The sequence below is a fragment of the Schistocerca nitens genome, chromosome 1 (assembly GCF_023898315.1).
Source record: "Schistocerca nitens isolate TAMUIC-IGC-003100 chromosome 1, iqSchNite1.1, whole genome shotgun sequence".
NCBI classification, from domain to species: Eukaryota; Metazoa; Arthropoda; class Insecta; order Orthoptera; family Acrididae; genus Schistocerca; species Schistocerca nitens.
Genome location: NC_064614.1, coordinates 930,969,851 through 930,991,147, shown reverse-complemented (window position 1 = coordinate 930,991,147; position 21,297 = coordinate 930,969,851). Strand labels below are relative to the sequence as shown.

At 41.8% G+C, this 21,297-nt stretch overlaps 1 protein-coding gene across 4 annotated transcripts in view; it reads left to right on the top strand.

The window, feature by feature from the left end:
- The window catches only part of LOC126193477 (uncharacterized), a 50,571-nt gene that overhangs the window by 20,966 nt on the left and 8,308 nt on the right, over nt 1-21,297 (top strand). For all 4 annotated transcript variants that reach the window (XM_049932689.1, XM_049932692.1, XM_049932690.1 and 1 more), the window contains exons 3-4: nt 1,324-1,547; nt 20,108-20,313. In XM_049932689.1, the coding sequence (XP_049788646.1) occupies nt 1,324-1,547; nt 20,108-20,313 (430 nt within the window). The remainder of the gene's footprint in view (nt 1-1,323; nt 1,548-20,107; nt 20,314-21,297) is intronic.

Below are 21,297 nucleotides of genomic sequence, written 5' to 3'. Positions count from 1 at the left end.
GTCCCAACATGAAATTTTCCCTATTCAACTGTAAGCAGGAAATTGGACACATTTTGCTAGTTTCATCTGCCCAATACCACCAAGAAAACACTGTCCAGAAATTGCGCAGTGTGCAAGGGCAAGGAAGAATTAAAGTGGTACACAGTATTAGTGTGAGAAATGTCTAGTAGTTTTGCACATGCCTGAATGTTTTTAGGTGTACTACACAATAAAAACCTTCTAAAAAACACTATTATCTTCACTCCTCATCACTGCAATAAATAGTTAAGATTGATAAAGAGTTCCTGTCACAAAAGAAAAGTGTATGGAAAAACACTGATTTTTGTAAATTTAAATGGTGAATATAGGGTTGACTTTTGCGAAAAATATTAGTAAGTCAGTGGATTAATCAGCTCATACAAATACATGGCTGTAACACTTCGTAGGGTTATGAACGGGAATGATCACATACACTTCGCTTAGGTAAAGCAGGTGGCAGACTTCAGTTTATTGGTAGCGTACTAGGGAAATGCACTCAGTCTACAGATGAGATTGGTAACAAAGTACTTGTGCGACCTATCCTAGAATATTTCTCAAGTACCTGAGGTATCTATCAGATAGGACTGATGGGGGTTATTGAATATACACACAGAACAGGTCGCAGGTATGTTTGACCTATAGGATAGTATCACAGATATGCTGAATAAATTGAAATGGCAGTCACTTGAAGGCGGATAAAAACTATCCTGAGGATGCATACTCTCAAATTTTCAAGAATCAGCTTAAAATAATGAATCTAGGAATATAACACAACACCTACATATCCTGCAGTTGGGATTGTATGGATGAAATCAGATTAATTACACCAAGCACAGAATTATTTAAACAGTCATTCTCCAAATGCTCCACATGTGAATAGATTTGGAAGAAGCTCTTGTAACTGGTACTTCACAGTGGTTTGCGAAGAACAGCTGGAGATGTAGGTTAGGTAGATAGTGTGAACAGAGAATTTATTGTAGGGCCAAGTCCCACTTGTGTTGTTCAGAGGTACTGGAGCTGGATGGAAGGAAAGAAGTAAATGGCATGAAAAACAAGAGATATATATTCGAAGTACTGTGCATGACTTTTAGATACATACACTTAAGATAAAGTCCTCTTATTTCTTCAGATGGTTTACAAAAAACATGCTTTCTGTTTCCAGTGGTCATCCCATGTTTATTTGATAAACTGCAGATAAAAATATAGAACTAAATCGTCCATATCAAACTTATCATTATAGTGTAAAGCCAGTTTCCATTCATTTTTATGGTATCGAAGTTGTTTAATAAACTTCTGCTGTTTCAGATATATCGAAGAAAACAGTGAGGTATCATTTATTCCTGATCCCCCTAGCTGGTGCAATATAAGCTTTCGTGGCTTTCAGGAAAGAGTGCTCACTTATAGACCACAACATTGGGGAGCTGATCCAAATGCTGTTCTGTGGTTCTCGAAATATGGCTGGCGATGCACTGAAAAATTTGTGATAAAGTGTGATATATGTTCTTCAACAGTTGAATGTTCTTCATTGAGTAAGTATCAAAATAATTCTAGATTTGTGAAGGTATAAGAATAGGGCTAGAAGATTTCTAATACTGCTTATTATGAAATTTTTTATTATTTGACTGTTGTGAGATGACAACTTGTAAAATGTATTAAGAAATATCTTCAAAGATGTTTTGTCAGAATTTGGAAAATGATTTCACAGAACGAACTCTTATATAGAGGGAAAAGTTTTGAATTTGCCGCCATCCTGAGGCAGCACTGATACCTAGCTTGTTAATGAGCACACATGTCCCCCCCCTCCTCCCCCCCATATATATATATATATATATATATATATATATATATATATATATATATATATATATATATAACAGAGGGAAACATTCCACGTGGAAAAAATATATCTAAAAAGAAAGATGATGAGACTTACCAAACAAAAGCGCTGGCAGGTCGATAGACACACAAACAAACACAAATATACACACAAAATTCAAGCTTTCGCAACAAACTGTTGCCTCATCAGGAAAGAGGGAAGGAGAGGGAAAGACGAAAGGATGTGGGTTTTAAGGGAGAGGGTAAGGAGTCATTCCAATCCCGGGAGCGGAAAGACTTACCTTCGGGGGAAAAAAGGACAGGTATACACTCGCACACACACACACACACATGATGTGTGTGTGTGCGCGAGTGTATACCTGTCCTTTTTTCCCCCGAAGGTAAGTCTTTCCGCTCCCGGGATTGGAATGACTCCTTACCCTCTCCCTTAAAACCCACATCCTTTCGTCTTTCCCTCTTTCCTGATGAGGCAACAGTTTGTTGCGAAAGCTTGAATTTTGTGTGTATGTTTGTGTTCGTTTGTGTGTCTGTCGAACTGCCAGCACTTTCATTTGGTAAGTCACATCATCTTTGTATATATATATATATATAAAAAGAAAGATGATGAGACTTACCAAACAAAAGCACTGGCAGGTCGATAGACACACAAACAAACACAAATATACACACAAAATTCAAGCTTTCGCAACAAACTGTTGCCTCATCAGGAAAGAGGGAAGGAGAGGGAAAGACGAAAGGATGTGGGTTTTAAGGGAGAGGGTAAGGAGTCATTCCAATCCCAGGAGCGGAAAGACTTACCGCTCCTGGGATTGGAATGACTCCTTACCCTCTCCCTTAAAACCCACATCCTTTCGTCTTTCCCTCTCCTTCCCTCTTTCCTGATGAGGCAACAGTTTGTTGCGAAAGCTTGAATTTTGTGTGTATATTTGTGTTTGTTTGTGTGTCTATCGACCTGCCAGCGCTTTTGTTTGGTAAGTCTCATCATCTTTCTTTTTATATATATATATATATATATATATATATATATATATATATATGTGTGTGTGTGTGTGTGTGTGTGTGTGTGTGTGTGTGTGTGCGCGAGTGTATACCTGTCCTTTTTTCCCCCTAAGGTAAGTCTTTCCGCTCCCGGGATTGGAATGACTCCTTACCCACTCCCTTAAAACCCACATCCTTTCGTCTTTCCCTCTCCTTCCCTCTTTCCTGATGAGGCAACAGTTTGTTGCGAAAGCTTGAATTCTGTGTGTATGTTTGTGTTTGTTTGTGTGTCTGTCGACCTGCCAGCACTTTCATTTGGTAAGTCACATCATCTTTGTTTTATATATATATATATATATATATATATATATATATATATATATATATATATATATATATATATATGCTTATAATAGAGGGGAAACATTCCACGTAGGAAAAATATATCTAAAAACAAAGATGATGTGACTTACCAAATGAAAGTGCTGGCAGGTCGACAGACACACAAACGAACACAAACATACACACAAAATTCAAGCTTTCTCAACAAACTGTTGCCTCATCAGGAAAGAGGGAAGGAGAGGGAAAGACGAAAGGATGTGGGTTTTAAGGGAGAAGGTAAGGAGTCATTCCAATCCCGGGAGCGGAAAGACTTACCTTAGGGGGGAAAAAAGGACGGGTATACACTCGCGCACACACACACATATCCATCCACATATATACAGACACAAGCAGACATCTCACAAGCAGACATATTTAAAGACCTGCCAGATATATATAAATCTAACAGAGGGAAACATTCCACGTGGAAAAATATATCTAAAAAGAAAGATGATGAGACTTACCAAACAAAAGCGCTGGCAGGTCGATAGACACACAAACAAACACAAATATACACACAAAATTCAAGCTTTCGCAACAAACTGTTGCCTCATCAGGAAAGAGGGAAGGAGAGGGAAAGACGAAAGGATGTGGGTTTTAAGGGAGAGGGTAAGGAGTCATTCCAATCCCGGGAGCGGAAAGACTTACCTTAGGGGGAAAAAAGGACAGGTATACACTCGCACACACACACATATCCATCCACACATACAGACACAAGCAGACATATTTAAAGACAAAGAGTTTGGGCAGAGATGTCAGTCGAGGTGGAAGAGTAGAGGCAAAGATGATGTTGAGAGACAGGTGAGGTATGAGTGGCGGCAACTTGAAATTAGCGGAGATTGAGGCCTGGCGGATAACGAGAAGAGAGGATATACTGAAGGGCAAGTTCCCATCTCCGGAGTTCTGACAGGTTGGTGTTAGTGGGAAGTATCCAGATAACCTGGACGGTGTAACACTGTGCCAAAGATGTGCTGGCCGTGCACCAAGGCATGTTTAGCCACAGGGTGATCCTCATTACCAACAAACACTGTCTGCCTGTGTCCATTCATGCGAATGGACAGTTTATTGCTGGTCATTCCCACATAGAAAGCTTCACAGTGTAGGCAGGTCAGTTGGTAAATCACGTGGGTGCTTTCACACGTGGCTCTGCCTTTGATCGTGTACACCTTCCGGGTTACAGAACTGGAGTAGGTGGTGGTGGGAGGGTGCATGGGACAGGTTTTGCACCGGGGGCGGTTACAAGGATAGCCAGAGGGTAGGGAAGGTGGTTTGGGGATTTCATAGGGATGAACTAACAGGTTACGAAGGTTAGGTGGACGGCGGAAAGACACTCTTGGCAGAGTGGGGAGGATTTCATGAAGGATGGATCTCATTTCAGGGCAGGATTTGAGGAAGTCGTATCCCTGCTGGAGAGCCACATTCAGAGTCTGGTCCAGTCCCGGAAAGTATCCTGTCACAAGTGGGGCACTTTTGTGGTTCTTCTGTGGGGGATTCTGGGTTTGAGGGGATGAGGAAGTGGCTCTGGTTATTTGCTTCTGTACCAGGCCGGGAGGGTAGTTGCGGGATGCGAAAGCTGTTGTCAGGTTGTTGGTGTAATGGTTCAGGGATTCCGGACTGGAGTAGATTCGTTTGCCACGAAGACCTAGGCTGTAGGGAAGGGACCGTTTGATGTGGAATGGGTGGCAGCTGTCATAATGGAGGTACTGTTGCTTGTTGGTGGGTTTGATGTGGACGGACGTGTGAAGTTGGCCATTGGACAGGTGGAGGTCAACGTCAAGGAAAGTGGCATGGGATTTGGAGTAGGACCAGGTGAATCTGACGGAACCAAAGGAGTTGAGGTTGGAGAGGAAATTCTGGAGTTCTTCTCCACTGTGAGTCCAGATCATGAAGATGTCATCAATAAATCTGTACCAAACTTTGGGTTGGCAGACCTGGGTAACCAAGAAGGCTTCCTCTAAGCGACCCATGAATAGGTTGGCGTACGAGGGGGCCGACATTTGGTAAGTCACATCATCTTTGTTTTTAGATATATTTTTCCTACGTGGAATGTTTCCCTCTATTATAACCATATATATATATATATATATATATATATATATATATATATATATATATGTCTGCTTGCGTCTGTATATGTGTGGATGGATATGTGTGTGTGTGTGCGCGCGAGTGTATACCTGTCCTTTTTTCGCCCAAGGTAAGTCTTTCCGCTCCCGGGATTGGAATGACTCCTTACCCTCTCCCTTAAAACCCACATCCTTTCGTCTTTCCCTCTTTCCTGATGAGGCAACAGTTTGTTGCGAAAGCTTGAATTTTGTGTGTATGTTTGTGTTCGTTTGTGTGTCTGTCGAACTGCCAGCACTTTCATTTGGTAAGTCACATCATCTTTGTATATATATATATATAAAAAGAAAGATGATGAGACTTACCAAACAAAAGCACTGGCAGGTCGATAGACACACAAACAAACACAAATATACACACAAAATTCAAGCTTTCGCAACAAACTGTTGCCTCATCAGGAAAGAGGGAAGGAGAGGGAAAGACGAAAGGATGTGGGTTTTAAGGGAGAGGGTAAGGAGTCATTCCAATCCCAGGAGCGGAAAGACTTACCGCTCCTGGGATTGGAATGACTCCTTACCCTCTCCCTTAAAACCCACATCCTTTCGTCTTTCCCTCTCCTTCCCTCTTTCCTGATGAGGCAACAGTTTGTTGCGAAAGCTTGAATTTTGTGTGTATATTTGTGTTTGTTTGTGTGTCTATCGACCTGCCAGTGCTTTTGTTTGGTAAGTCTCATCATCTTTCTTTTTAGATATATTTTTTCCACGTGGAATGTTTCCCTCTGTTATATATATATATATATATATAAAACAAAGATGATGTGACAAGAAGACAATGTGTTTGGTGGGATCAGAAAGGTGTGGTGTATCATGAGCTTCTAAAACCCGGTGAAACTGTGAATACTAAATGCTACAGACAACAAATGATCAGAAACTTCCTGGCAGATTAAAACTGTGTGCCGGACCGAGACTCGAACTCGGGACCTTTGCCTTTCGCGGGCAAGTGTTCTACCAACTGAGCTACCCAAGCACGACTCTCGCCCCGTCCTCACAGCTTTACTTCTGCCAGTATCTCGTCTCCTACCTTCCAAACTTTACATCAGCTCTCCTGCGAACCTAGCAGAACCTTCTTATACCATCTCGAGTAAACTATGCCTCATCAGTAAATAAAATGTATTTGTGTAACTGCCAATTATTATTTAACCAGTTGCACAACTCTAAGTGAAGGACAAGATCTCCCGGATGTAAATGATATACTTTTTGTTTATGGTAAGGATACAGATTATTGTACTTCATTGCACACCATACCTTAGATTGTGAAATGCCTAATGGTTGAGAGCTACATTGTGTATTGGTATGCGGGCTATATGGAACACAGCCATAATATCCTCATCATCGCCTTCACATATCGAGCACTCATACTGATTCTGAATGCTAGGTAGAGAACCTGTCTCCCATAACATAACTCTGCTAATGATTCATGTATTCGAAATCCTCCGAGTGGGATAATGTACACGATATCCATTAACTGCAGCCGTATCATTACCATCACATTTGCCGTAAACAAACACCATGTCGATGTATTCCTCTGTCGTAAATTTGAAAGGCATCCCTTTTCATAAATAATTACAAACTACAACAGTTGGTATGTGGTTTTATTGAAATACACTGTACAATACAGAAAACTTACTCGTTTCAAGGTTAGGAAAGGACTGAAACAACTCACTAACGGTTACCAGCAATGACGTAAACATTTCTACATTCTTAATGGAAAGTAAACAAATTTACTTGTGTAATAATCTTTGCTTCTCTGGATGTTCTGGAAAACTACTGCAGATACACATCTGAGACATGTTTTATTAGATTCACCAGACCAATAACAACAAAATAAATGAAAATCACGCTTTACTTTAACCTCATACAGTTTTGCGATGGCTTCATATTAGCAAAGTTACAAAATTTCAGGCAAAATCTGTTATTAGATGTAACTCCATAACTAAACATTTGCGGATCATATGTTCATATGAACTTTTTTCTTTAGTTTTACTTTCAGAATAACATATTAAAATATTTGCATATCTTTGTGAATCACCCTGTATATACAGGAGCAAAACTTAAAACTTTAATCAGAAGGAAATTTGGTTTGTTTTTATGAAATAAATCAATAAAATTTACTGGTCTTAGTTTTTGTAACTGAAAACCTCTTCAGATCACTGTGTATGTGGGGTATTTAAATAAAAAAAAAATAAATAAAAAAAAACGAAAGGAAGCTCTGTCTCCACTTTTGCTACTGTGAATGGTTGGAAAAAAATAAAAATTATTAAAACTTTAAAAAGTTGTGTACTAACAAATTATAAATATAACATAACATTTAACAAGTATTACCAAATAACACCCAATGGTTTTGTTCCTGGAAATCGCTCAGTCACTCCATCAAAATGAAATTTTTGTGTCTCGTCCCTTTCAGTACTAAGCAGAAAAAGTCCAGTAAGCTGACTCTCTTCCATAGACTATAATAATAATAATAATAATAATAATAATAAAATTTATTCAGTATCACATAATCAATAAAGTCCCTAAAATAATACATCATAAGGACATTGTACATCTGGTAAGAACATTGATGTTTACAATTTATGAACTATAGTTTTGGGTTTAACAATATTTTTCTACATTCTATGTTTGTCAATGTACAAGAGCCGTGTCCAGTCTTTTTGTCATCGTCTGATTGCATGCAAGTTACTTACTGCTATTAGCCTGAAATACTTTTGAAGCAGAACAGTTTTGTTTATTTTTCATGAAGACATAGAACTCATTTAGAGAACAAAAGAGGTGTTCTTTTAAAATTATTTTTCGTTGAGCATTTAATTTGATCAAGACAGAAAGCAACTAATGACATTAGCTGCAAGCGAGCATTGATTTAAATCAATGGGGAAAGCTGAAAATTTGTGCCAGACTGGGATTCAAACCTGGTTCTAGTGCTTTCCACATGTTGCAGTGGTAAGCAGGTGATCCGGATTTGAATCCCACTCGAGAACACATTTTCAATTTTCTCCACTGATTTAGATCAACACACACTGCCAGCTAATGTCATCAATTCCTTTGTGTCTTGATTGATTCATAATGGCTACAGGATTGAAATTGTGTCTTTTCTTTCAGACATGTCCGAAAGTACAGACGCCTCATACATATTTAATTTGGTAGTGAGGATTTTAAAATAAGCATTGGCTTGCTTCAGCCTGGCATGAAGTGCTTTATTTTAATATAATGTTCATTCCTTCATCATTCCTGAATAAATGATGAATGAATGAATATAATGCTGTTCTGTGGTTATTTACATTGTATTTTGACTTTTGTCTAGTAGTATGCTGGTGCAGGTATTTGTTTTTATTTCATTGTTTTCACAAGCTAGCTATATTGCATTTAAAATAATCACATGTATAAAGGTAAGTACATCTAATTTTGGAAACCGTTTACAACCTGGTTCTTTGTTTGGCACCACAAATAGTTGTGACATCTTTTTCTTGTAGTATTGGTGATGTGTTTCTACATCCACACTTTGCAAACCACTATGAAGTGCGCAGCAGAGGGTACTTCTCATTGTACCATCTATTAGGACTTCTTCCTGTTTCACTCACATATGAAGTGCAGGAAGAATGACCATTTAAATGCCTGTGTGCAAGCTCTGAGTGATCTAATCTTCTCCTCATGATCCCTACGAAGTGATACATATGGATTCATCATTCAGGGATGTTTCTTAAAACTGTCAGTAGGGTTTTTTGATAGGTTATCAGTTTTGTTTGTGATGCTTCACCTCATATTTCTACTGCATCTACAAATTGGATGAGAATGATGAGTGGTGTGCAGTTTTCACCACATTTATATGTTTACAATGTTTGATAATCATATTCATGATAAATTGTTTTTAAGATAGCTTACATACAAGGAATCTCAATGCTTGTCCTACTGGAGACTGTCCCTGATTGTGATACACAAGAATTATGTCCAGTTTTCCATTTTTACAATGGAATTTTTTACATTTAGATGGCTTTCGTTGAAATACTGGACTATTTCATTGGTAACACTGTTGCACAATACCACTAGGTTGTCATAGGCTTTGTGTTTGCATGTTTGTTTTAAGCCATGCAAACTTTTTCCCATTGCTGCTATACAATTTTATCAATTAACAGCCAGCTCCTTTGATATCTAGCCTATCAAATAGTACAGCACTGTTAACAAACTCAGATTCTTTTTCAAGATCTAGTAACATACTCCTTGTTCTGTGGCAGTTATTGTGTTGTGTATTGACTCTGCTCCAGCTAAGAAAGCTGATTTATTTTTCATAAAGCTGTTCTGTTTCTCGGATATTAAATTGTGTCAGCTTAGAATGTTGAGGCCAAATATCTCCTTTTTTGTTATTGGAATGCCCTTGTATCAATATTGTAGATTGTTGAAGTGGCCATCAATAGATTTTCCAACAGAAGGAAAGTACCCATTGAAAAGATTTGCAGTCTGTTGTTTGAATTTGATGATACTTCATTTGTGGTTGTTGGTAAGATCAGTAGGTGATTTGCCCTAAAGCTGTTGATAACTTTTCAAATAACTATTCCAATATTATTTGAGTTTCTGAAGAGTGTGGCTGCATAGTTCCTTCTAGATGCTAGTAGTTGATCTTTGTAAATAGTCTTGATAGTTCTTAAATTCTACTGTTGGTTCTGTCATTGTTGCAACCTTTAGCATTCCACATTGGAAAAGTCTTATTTTTTTTCTTTTGCTGTTTTCACTTTGAGGTATACACTTGTATTTTTTTGTCATCATAACTAGCAAAAAGCTTTTTGGCTTACTGTTGAGATTTTTCAGCATTGTTTTTGTGTGTGGTTCCTTTTGTCACATTTCTTAATATGATTTTCCAGCTTCCATAAGTACCTAAGTAGCATGGTGGTTAGAAAAGGCAAGCTACAGAACTTATGCATCTTATGTGTAGTGAAACTTACTGGTTATAATGTAGTCAATGAATAATTCACTGCTGTTGTTGTGTTTAATGGGGCTCAGTCCAGTAATATAGTATTAGCTTTAGTTTTTTCAAGCTGTTAGTAGACAGCATGTCAATCTTTATAATGAAAAATAATTTGTAATACCTTTTAACAAATCGAACGTTGGCACAGAAAGGGGTGAAATACGCAGGTGTAAAACTCTTTTGCAATCTACTCATAGAAATAAAATGTCTGACAGATAGCGGAGATGTTTTCGCATGGAAAGTAAACAGCTTTCTCCTTAACAGCTCCTTCTATACCGTAGAGGACTTCCTAAGTATTGGAAATCAGTCTTTTAAATAAATTCTGTTAATGGCCATGTAGCCTTATAAACATTATTTTTTGTATATAATAGAGGGAAACATTCCACATGGGAAAAACATATCTAAAAACAAAGACTCTGTAACTTACCAAACGAAAGCATTGCTACGTTGATAGAAACAAAAACACACACACACATTTCAAGCTTTCGCAACCCACGGTTGCTTCATCAGGAAAGAGGGAAGGAGAGGGAAAGACAAAAGGATGTGGGTTTTAAGGGAGAGGGTAAGGAGTCATTCCAATCCCGGGAGCGGAAAGACTTACCTTGGGGGGAAAAGGGACAGGTATACACTCGCACACACATACATATCCATCCGCACATAGCAGACACAAGCAGACATATGTAAAGGCAAAGAGTTTGGGTAGAGATGTCAGTCGAGGCGGAAGTACAGAGGCGAAGATGTTATTGAATGACAGGTGAGGCATGAGTGGCGGCAACTTGAAATTAGCGGAGGTTGAGACCTGGTGGGTAACGGGAAGAGAGGATATACTGAAGGGCAAGTTCCCATCTCCGGGGTTCTGATAGGTTGGTGGCACTGGAAAGTATCCAGATTAGAGATGGGCAAAACTGTTCTTTTCAGAGATTGGATCAGAACTGTTCACTCCCTGAAATGAATTAGCTGTTTTTCATGACTCACCACTCATTTACAAAAGAAAATAAATGAAAGGCACATTGCCCTTTAAACTTGGTTTATTCCAGTACTATACCTGTATTTTGATCTTATTTGATCCTATTTTGAAGTAACATAGATAATGAGTAAGAATTTTGTATTGTTTATTGAAATTTCCACGATATGACAAAGTTTTTGATTATTGATTTATTTTGCACTAGCGTGGTTTTTTGGGTGATCGGAAAATGTTGTAGCTTGAGATTTACATTAACAATATATCTGGCTATAATGTATTAAAATTTCATTAACCTCATACAAATACATCGCAAGCCATATATTTTTCCTTTCGAAGACGCCTAAAATCGCAAAATCCGTACCAGAATAAGAAAAAAAAATATAAATTTGACTGTAAAACGAAAGTGCTGCATATAGCCTTACGCAGAATAAAACAAGGAAAATATTGGTGTATCACATTTTGCGATACGTTTATCGGTTCGCTCGTAATTAAAGCGTAAATTCGAGTGTCCATAATAAAAATCCTATAGTAAGAGTAGTCATCAGGAACCTAATCTAATCAGTTTAAACAAATAAAAATAAAATAAAAACAATTGATGTATACATAACATAATAATGTAATATACATAGCGGTATTACTACGAAGAACAATATCCAGTGGGGACAAACTCCGATGCAGAGGCGCTGAGTCGAGCAGGTCGAGCCGCGAGCTGTATTACTGCGTGAGCTAAGAGCGCAGAGACCAGAGTGACACCAGAGTCGCTTTGCTCGACGCTCTGGCTAGAGTCGAGACGGTGGGGTGAGCGTTGAGCGGGCGAGTTCCGAGGGTGGGGGGAGCTCACCCGCTCCGAGACAAATCGTCCGCTCCCTTGCGAGCAGGTTTTTGCAAGTAGTTCCTATGTTATCCGCTAGATGGCTCTCTGTCCTGTTGCTGGCATCAACTGCCCAGAGGGCAGGACGTGCGACTGAAACGATCGCCGACAGAGTGCGATGCGAAGTTAAGCTGCGCCAGACACTGCACAGTGCACACGGCAGACGACGCACAGAGACGGCCCGGCATATGTGAAACACAAAATCCAATGGGGCACTGCACAATGCAGGCAGCCAAGGTAGAAGCAGGGCAGAGGCCGGCGCTGGCTGTGTTGTGTGGCGTGCACTGTGCTCTGACCAGCAGAGGCGCTGCTGATATGCTCCGTCTCTCTCTCTCTCTCTCTCTCTCTCTCTCTCTCTCTCTGCCTGGGAAACGTTTGGAGCTACCGTTCTTTTTTTCTGAATCACTGATTGTTCACTCCTTTGAAAGATTGAACTCTATGAATTAGTTCAAGAGCGGATCCCCCATCTCTAATCCAGATAACCCCGACAGTGTAACACTGTGCCAAGATATGCTGGCCGTGCACCAAGGCATGTTTAGCCATAGGGTGGTCCTCATTACCAACAAATACTGTCTGCTTGTGTCCGTTCATGCGAATGGACAGTTTGTTGCCGGTCATTCCCGCATAGAAAGCTTCACAGTGTAGGCAGGTCAGTTGGTAAATCACGTGGGTGCTGTCACACATGGCTCTGCCTTTGATCATGTACACCTTCCGGGTCACAGTACTGGAGTAGGTGGTGGTGGGAGGGTGCATGGGACAGATTTTACACTGGGGGCGGTTACAAGGGTAGGAGCCAGAGGGTAGGGAAGGGGGTTTGGGGATTTCATAGGGATGAACCAAGAGGTTACGAAGGTTAGGTGGACGGCGGAAAGACACTCTTGGTGGAGTGGGGAGGATTTCGTGAAGGATGGATCTCATTTCAGGGCAGGATTTGAGGAAGTCGTATCCCTGCTGGAGAGCAGGGGTTTGGGGGGATGAGGAAGTGGCTCTGGTTATTTGCTTCTGTACCAATTCGGGAGGCTAGTTGCGGGATGCGAAAGCTGTTTTCAGGTTGTTGGTGTAATGGTTCAGGGATTCAGGACTGGAGCAGATTCGTTTGCCACGAAGACCTAGGCTGTAGGGAAGGGACCGTTTGATATAGAATGGGTGGCAGCTGTCATGGAGGTACTGTTGCTTGTTGGTGGGTTTGATGTGGCAGATGTGTGAAGCTGGCCATTCGACAGATGGAGGTCAACGTCGAGGAAAGTGGCATAGGATTTGGAGTAGGACCAGGTGAATCTGATGGAACCAAAGGAGTTGAGGATGGAGAGGAAATTCTGGAGTTCTTCTTCACTTTGAGTCCAGATCATGAAGATGTCATCAATAAATCTGTACCAAACTTTGGGTTGGCAGGCCTAGGTAACCAAGAAGGGTTCGTCTAAGCAACCCATAAATAGGTTGGCGTACGAGGGGGCCATCCTGGTACCCATGGCTGTTCCCTTTAATTGTTGGTATGTCTGGCCTTTGAAAGTGAAGAAGTTGTGAGTTAGGATGAAGCTGGCTAAGGTAATGAGGAAAGAGGTTTTAGGTAGGATGGCAGGTGATCGGCGTGAAAGGAAGTGCTCCATCGCAGCGAGGCCCTGGACGTGCGGGATATTTGTGTATAAGGAAGGGGCATCAATGGTTACAAGGATGGTTTCCGGGGGTAGCAGATTGGGTAAGGATTCCAGGCGTTCGAGAAAGTGGTTGGTTTCTTTGAAGAAGGATTGGAGACTGCATGTAATGGGTTGAAGGTGTTTATCTACATAGGCAGAGATACGTTCTATGGGGGCTTGGTAACCAGCTACAATGGGGCGGACGGGATGATTGGGTTTGTGAATTGTAGGAAGTAGGTAGAAGGTAGGGGTGCGGGGTGTCGGTGGGGTCAGGGGTTGATGGAGTCAGGTGAAAGGTTTTGTAGGGGGCCTAAGGTTCTGAGGATTCCTTGAAGCTCCGCCTGGACATCAGGAATGGGATTACCTCAGCAAATTTTGTATGTAGTGTTGTCTGAAAGCTGACGCAGTCCCTCAGCCACATACTCCCGCCGATCAAGTACCACGGTCATGGAACCCTTGTCCGCCGGAAGAATGACGATGGATCGGTCAGCCTTCAGATCACAGATGATAGCCTGGGCTTCAGCTGTGGTGATGTTGGGAATAGGATTAAGGTGTTTCAAGAAGGATTGAGAGGGAAGGCTGGAACTGATAAATTCCTGGAAGGTTTGGAGAGGGTGATTTTGAGGAAGAGGGGGTGGGTCCCGCTGCGACTGAGGACGGAACTGTTCCAGGCAGGGTTCAATTTGGATAGTGTCTTGGGGAGTTGGATCGTTAGGAGTAGGATCAGGGCTATTTTTCTTCGTGGAAAAGTGATATTTTAAATCTTTGACGAGGGCTGTTTGGTTGAATCTGGGAGTAGGGCTGAAGGTGAGGCCTTTGGATAGGACAGAGGTTTCGGAATGGGAGAGAGGTTTGGAGGAAAGGTTAACTACTGAATTAGGGTGTTGTGGTTCCAGATTGTGTTGATTGGAATTTTGAGGTTTTGGAGGGAGTGGAGCTGGAAGTGGGAAGTTGAGTAGATGGGAGAGACTGGGTTTGTGTGCAATGAGAGGAGGTTGAGGTTTGCTGGAAAGGTTGTGGAGGGTGAGTGAGTTGCCTTTCTGGAGGTGGGAAACCAGGAGATTGGATAGTTTTTTGAGGTGGAGGGTGGCATGCTGTTCTAATTTGCGGTTGGCCTGTAGGAGGATGCTCTGAACAGCCAGTGTGGATGTGGGAGAGGAAAGATTGAGGACTTTTATTAAGGATAGGAGTTGACGGGCGTGTTCATTGGCTGAGTTGATGTGTAGGTGAAGGATTAGGTGGGTGAGGGCAATGGATTGTTCAGTTAGGAACTGGTATAGGGACTGATGGAAAGACGGGTTACAGTCAGAGATGGGAACCGCGCGATCGGCGACGAGGGGCGACCGGAGGCGTCAGTGCCATAGAGACATAGGACAAAGAGGAGTCCCGGCGGTGCTAGCCTCCATCAGCAGGGCCACGTCGATGTCATGAGGGCGGAACCTGCTGAGACACATCGATTGCCGCCACTTGCAGCCACACCATAAGACGCTCATTAGCTGCCTGCGCAATTTCAAAGGAGTGTGCAGCGCGGAGAACCTCTTCCAAGGAGGGGTTATAGAGTTTCAACACCTCTGGATTAGGAGCCAGCTGAACCACGACATCCCAGATCAGGGAGTCTGCATAAGAAGCCTTACACTGCCGATTTGTGCACGTAAAATAGCATCGACAGCTGAGACCCTGTAAGTCCGTGACCCAGGAACGATGTGATTGACCATGCTGTTTATGGTACTGGTGAAACTCCAGCCGAGAGGTGACCACATTGTAGCTTTGGGAATAATAGTTTATTAGCAAAAGGCATATCTCCTGGAAAGAGAGAGCCACAGGATCGGACAACAGTGCTAACTTGCGGAGAGGAAAGAATGTGTCTGGGGAAGCCAGGACAAAAACAATAACCGCTGCAAGGAGTCATTTGTGACTTGAAAAGCTGTGAAATGTTGTTTCAGCCGATGTAAGTATGTTTCCCAGTCTTCTTTAGCGTCTTTAAATGGTGGAACGACGGTGGACGTGAGAAGCATCGGACACCTGAGGACTCGGTAGCTGTTGTGGAAATGCGTCCGGACATCAACTTTGTCCTTTAGCAACTGCAGCGACTGTTGTAAGATGTCTAACTGGAGCTACTGCATGAGCTGCTGCTGTTGCTCCATAAGACAGACCAACTTCACCTCATGCTAACAACTACCACCGTTTACCTCGTTGCCAAAATGTTGTAACCACGACCAGAACGGATCGCGGGGTTGCCGAGAATGAAGCACGGCGGGACCAAACGGGAGCGGCCCGTGAACAAACAAAACGAAATGGGGAAGGTGTGGACATGGAAAGACGACGGATGACAACGACCAAGCCAGACCTACGAACAACACGCATATAGCAAACGGGGTCACCAAGTGAAACCTCACGAATCACACAACGTCCATGGAAACAAAGTAATTTAAAAACACTCTCTGTAGGCAAGTTGTCAATAGACTAATACGAATATCAGACTGCCTGCTAAGCGATAGGCAGGTGCTTAAATACATGATAGAGTACATCACTATTGGCTGCTGGGACCACATGCTCCACCGTGGCATCCTCACATACATGGGCTAGGAGTGTGCGCAATGCCACGGCTTATGGCGCAACGGCTGGAGAGATCTCTAGTGGTAATCGAGGTCCATGCTGTTTGGTGGCGAATTCGAAACCCGCGGCACTCGGTAACAGACCTCCCCCCCCTGCCCTCTCTACCCCCCTGCCCTCTCTACCCCCTGCCCTCTCTACCTCCCCTGCCCTCTCTACCCCCTGCCCTCTCTACCCCCTCTGCCCTCTCTACCCCCTGCCCTCTCTACCCCCTGCCCTCTCTACCCCCTGCCCTCTCTACCCCCCGCCCTCACTACCCCCCCGCCCTACCTACCCCTCCGCCCTCTCTACCGCCCCCCCGCCCTCTCTACCCCCCCCCCCGCCCCTCTATACCCCCCGCCCTCTATACCCCCCGCCCTCTATACTCCCGCCCTCTCTACCCCCGCCCTCTCTACCCCCCGCCCTCTCTCCCCCCCCCCCCCCCGCACTCTACCGCCCCCCCCCCGCCCTCTACCCCCCTTGTCTATCTCTCCCTCTACACTCCCCCCCCCCGCCCTCTCTACCCCCCCTTGTCTATCTCTACCTCCCCCCTTCTCTCTCTCTCCCTCTACCTCCCCCCCTTCTCTCTCTCTCTCTCTCTCTCTCTCTCTCTCTCTCTCTCTCCTCTCCCCCCTTATTTCTCTCTCTCTCCCCCCCTTGTCTCTCTCTCTCTCTCTCTCTCTCTCTCCCCCCCCTTGTCTCTCTCTCTCTCTCTCTCTCTCTCTCCCCCACTTGTCTCTCTCTCTCTCTCTCTCTCCCCCCCCCTTGTCTCTCTCTCTCTCTCTCTCTCTCTCTCTCTCTCTCTCTCTCTCTCTCCCCCTTGTCTCTCTCCCCCTTGTCTCTCTCTCTCTCCCCCCTTGTCTCTCTCCCCCTTGTCTCTCTCTCTCTCCCCCCTTGTCTCTCTCTCCCCCCCCCCTTCTCTCTCTCTCTCTCTCTCTCTCTCTCTCTCTCTCTCTCTCTCTCTCCCCACCCCCTTCTTTCTCTCTCCCCCCTTCTTTCTCTCTCACCCCCTTCTTTCTCTCTCTCCCCGTTCTCTCTCTCTCTCTCTCTCTCTCTCTCTCTCTCTCCCCTTCTCTCTCTCTCTCTCTCTCTCTCTCTCTCTCCCCTTCTCTCTCTCTCTCTCTCTCTCTCTCTCTCTCTCTCTCCTCTCCCCCCCTTCTCTCTCTCCCCCCCTTCTCTCTCTCCCCTCTCTCTCTCTCCCCCCCATTCTCTCCCTCTCTCTCTCTCCCCCCCATTCTCTCCCTCTCTCTCTCTCCCCCCCCATTCTCTCCCTCTCTCTCTCTCTCTCTCTCTCTCTCTCTCTCTCTCCCCCCTTCTCTCTCTCTCTCCCTCTCTCCCCCACCCCTTCTCTCTCTCTCCCTCTCTCCCCCACCCCTTCTCTCTCTCTCTCTCTCTCTCTCTCTCTCTCCCCCCCCCCTTCTCTCTCTCTCTCTCTCTCTCTCTCTCTCTCTCTCTCTCCCCCTCCCTCACCCCTTCTCTCTCTCTCTCTCTCTCTCTCTCTCTCTCTCTCTGTGTGTGTGTGTGTGTGTGTGTGTGTGTGTGTGTGTGTGTGTGTGTGTGTGTGTGTGTGTGTCCCTTCCCACCTCTCTCTCTCTCTCTCTCTCTCTCTCTCTCTCTTGTCTCTCTTTCCTCCCCCCTTGTCTCTCCCCCCTCTCTTTCCTCCCGCCCCCTATCTTAAAGAGTGTTACATATTTAGAAATACTTTGATGGATGAAGGTTTATCATCAAGCAGATATGATTTCAGTGTTTTTTTTTTTTAAGTTAATTTTACTATCATTAAGATACTTAACATTATTGGGCAGATGGTCAAACATTTGGATCTACATTATGTCACTAATTTCTTTGTGCCACAGTAAGACACTGATGGACATTGTAAGTCCTGTCTCCTAGTATTATATTTAGAAATGTTGCTATTGTTTACAAATTTTCTTTATAGGGGATAAAATGTAATATTACACTAATGTCAGTATGGCAGCTCTTTAAAGAGTTGTCTACTAGAGAATGTTGTGTAAGTACGTCATATTGTTTGTATTACATGCTTCTGTGCAGCAAACATCTCCCACCTCAACTAAGAGCTGTGCCAAAAAGCCATAAAACAGTAGTTAATGAAAATAAGAAAACTATTCCAATCTCGTAAGTCCTTTATTTTTTTGTTTACAAAGGCTACAGAGTTTAGGCATTTAAGATGTTCTACAATGTGACTTTCATATCATGTTCTTTTGAGAATACAAATACCTAAAGAATAAAATATAGGCCCTCAACTAGATTCTGAGATATGAATAATTGACATTGCTGTACTGTTGGAAATAATTCATCCCTTAAAAAGAGAGAATATTAAAGAAACAGGGAGCGAAAGATGAAAGTGAGCAGTATGAACACCAATTCAAATTTACCATCACACCACTTCACATCAAAACAATCCACAGTGCTTTTCAAATGGTGGCACTCGTGCTGGCTGTCAGTGGGCCATCACGTCACATCGCTGTTTCTCAGGTAGAAAGTTTCCACGGTGTCATAGTCTGCTAACAATGGAAGTGAATTTATTTTCCCTGCATTCACTTATGTTATAGTAGTGGATTTCATGCTTTACTATCTTCTTAATTATTATTTTATTATTTTGCTTTGTTTTCGTGACAAACTGCAAATGTTCCATGACAGCTTGGATGTTTTTCCATTGGGTGTTCTTCCATAAGCATTGTCAGATATTTGATGGTAAACAATTATTAGGTTTCACAATAACAGAACAGAGCTGAAGCCTGCACTACGTATAAAGAAAACATATGTTGATGAAGCATTTTTTAATAAATAACATTTTTGAGTGAAAAAATCAATGCTAATGAAGGAGAAAAATATAATTTGTGACTATTAGTTATGCGAGGAAACAAAATTGTGGGTAAGGTAAAGAAGATCTGTTTGTTTCCATATAAATATTGTTTTCTATGTTTATGTGTATATATTTTCGCTAGCAAATAAATGTTGATGTCTTGAAATGTTGTTTAATTTCTCACTACTTTACCACACATTATGAAGTTTGTTTTGTGGAGTAATAAAATTTATCATTGCTAGTCCCTCAATTCTAATACTATATTCTGACTTTTTGTATCACAGACAGTATCTCATAACCTCACTTTCACCATTTGGTACTGGTTTTAAGTGAATTGATAGGACATGACATCCAGTGCGAATACAGCCTGATGTGACATGATGCTTAATTTGATGTCTGTGGTGAATTGGCAAAAGAGTAGAAGAAAAAGATATGGTTGAAACAATTAGTGGACCACATAATCCAATAATATTGAAAGAGTTATTTATTGTATTGTTTGCCGGCCGCGGTGGTCTCGCGGTTCTAGGCGCGCAGTCCGGAACTGTGCGACTGCTACGGTCGCAGGTTCGAATCCTGCCTCGGGCATGGATGTGTGTGATGTCCTTGGGTTAGTTAGGTTTAAGTAGTTCTAAGTTCTAGGGGACTGATAACCACAGCAGTTGAGTCCCATAGTGCTCAGAGCCTATTGTATTGTTTCTGAGTCTGTAGTATAATGAAAATGAAATAACTATGGAGTCGGGGGGGGGGGGAGGAGTTAATGAGGAACGACTGCTTAACTTGTAAAGAATATCACTATGTGAAAACAAAAAACTGAGTTGAAATTCTGATGTTTGTAATTAATGTAAATACTTTATTTTCTTATCATTAAGGCATTGTCCAATAACTTGTCATAAAAGTTTGTAGTTAACTGTCTGTTATTTGTTTCTTTGCAGTCCAGAAACCAGACTTGTGGGGCGATATTGCTCATAAAGCACATGATAATTTGTGCTATTGGTCATTTTGTCCCTGTCCGGATAGATTTATACAGATCATAACTCATCCAAAAATTTTGTGCAAAAATATATGCCACAGCTGGCAAAAAATTATTATGTATGAAAGTGAGTTACCAAAGATACAACAAGTTGTGTTAGATAAAATGGTAATTATTTGGCACTTGTGTATAAATTTTATAATAATTGCATGCCTTTATAGATAAGAAATGTGAATATTTTGTGTGTTGAACATAAGAATGACTAAGATAAATGCATTGGATTTTTCCCATTTCTGCCCTCGTATGTGCCATATGGACTGTAAACCAGAGACTCCAAGGACACTATGCAGATTCTTTGTAACTGATCGGAACAGCATTAGCATCAGTGTTTTATGACAAAAACTATACTGAATTTCTCAAAATATTTTAAGTAAATTATGGTGTTTAGTCCATACTGTTCCAGTCAGGGTGAACTCTTTTTTTGTCTTGTAGTTAATATTTGACCTACAATGAAAATTGCAATTGAATGTTCACAATAACACCTCACTACATATGTTTCCTCTCAAGTTATGAGGTTCTCCCTCAATATACATAAATTATGAATTCCCCGTAGTTAATTTGTGTAATGAAATCGTCAAACTAGGGATCCATTGTCTGATACAGCCAGGAAATGTCATTTTGTCATATGCTGCTTTCATCTTTTATCATATTTTTTCTCCATTGCCAAACTATCTGTTTCTTCAATTTCTATTGTGAAACATTTTCACTGTAAATCTTCATGGAAATTAAAACCATGTTATGGTCAAATCTAAACAAACAGCTTTCATTAGCTGCCACTGAACGATGGTAAAAAGAAAATCTTGTGCCAAATTTGTTGTCTGTGAAAACAGATTTTAATAATCAGCTCAAATTAGAATGGGAATAGCAATGTGTAGTTTAATCTTTTACCTTGTTTTCTAAAATTTTAGTATTTACTTTCGTAAATTAAGTAAAGGATCATTTGAATGGGAATAGCAATGTGTAGTTTAATCTTTTACCTTGTTTTCTAAAATTTTAGTATTTACTTTCGTAAATTAAGTAAAGGATCATTTGGATAATTTTTTAAGTTACTTTTTTTCCATTTTTTATGTAAAACACGTTATACAAGGCAGA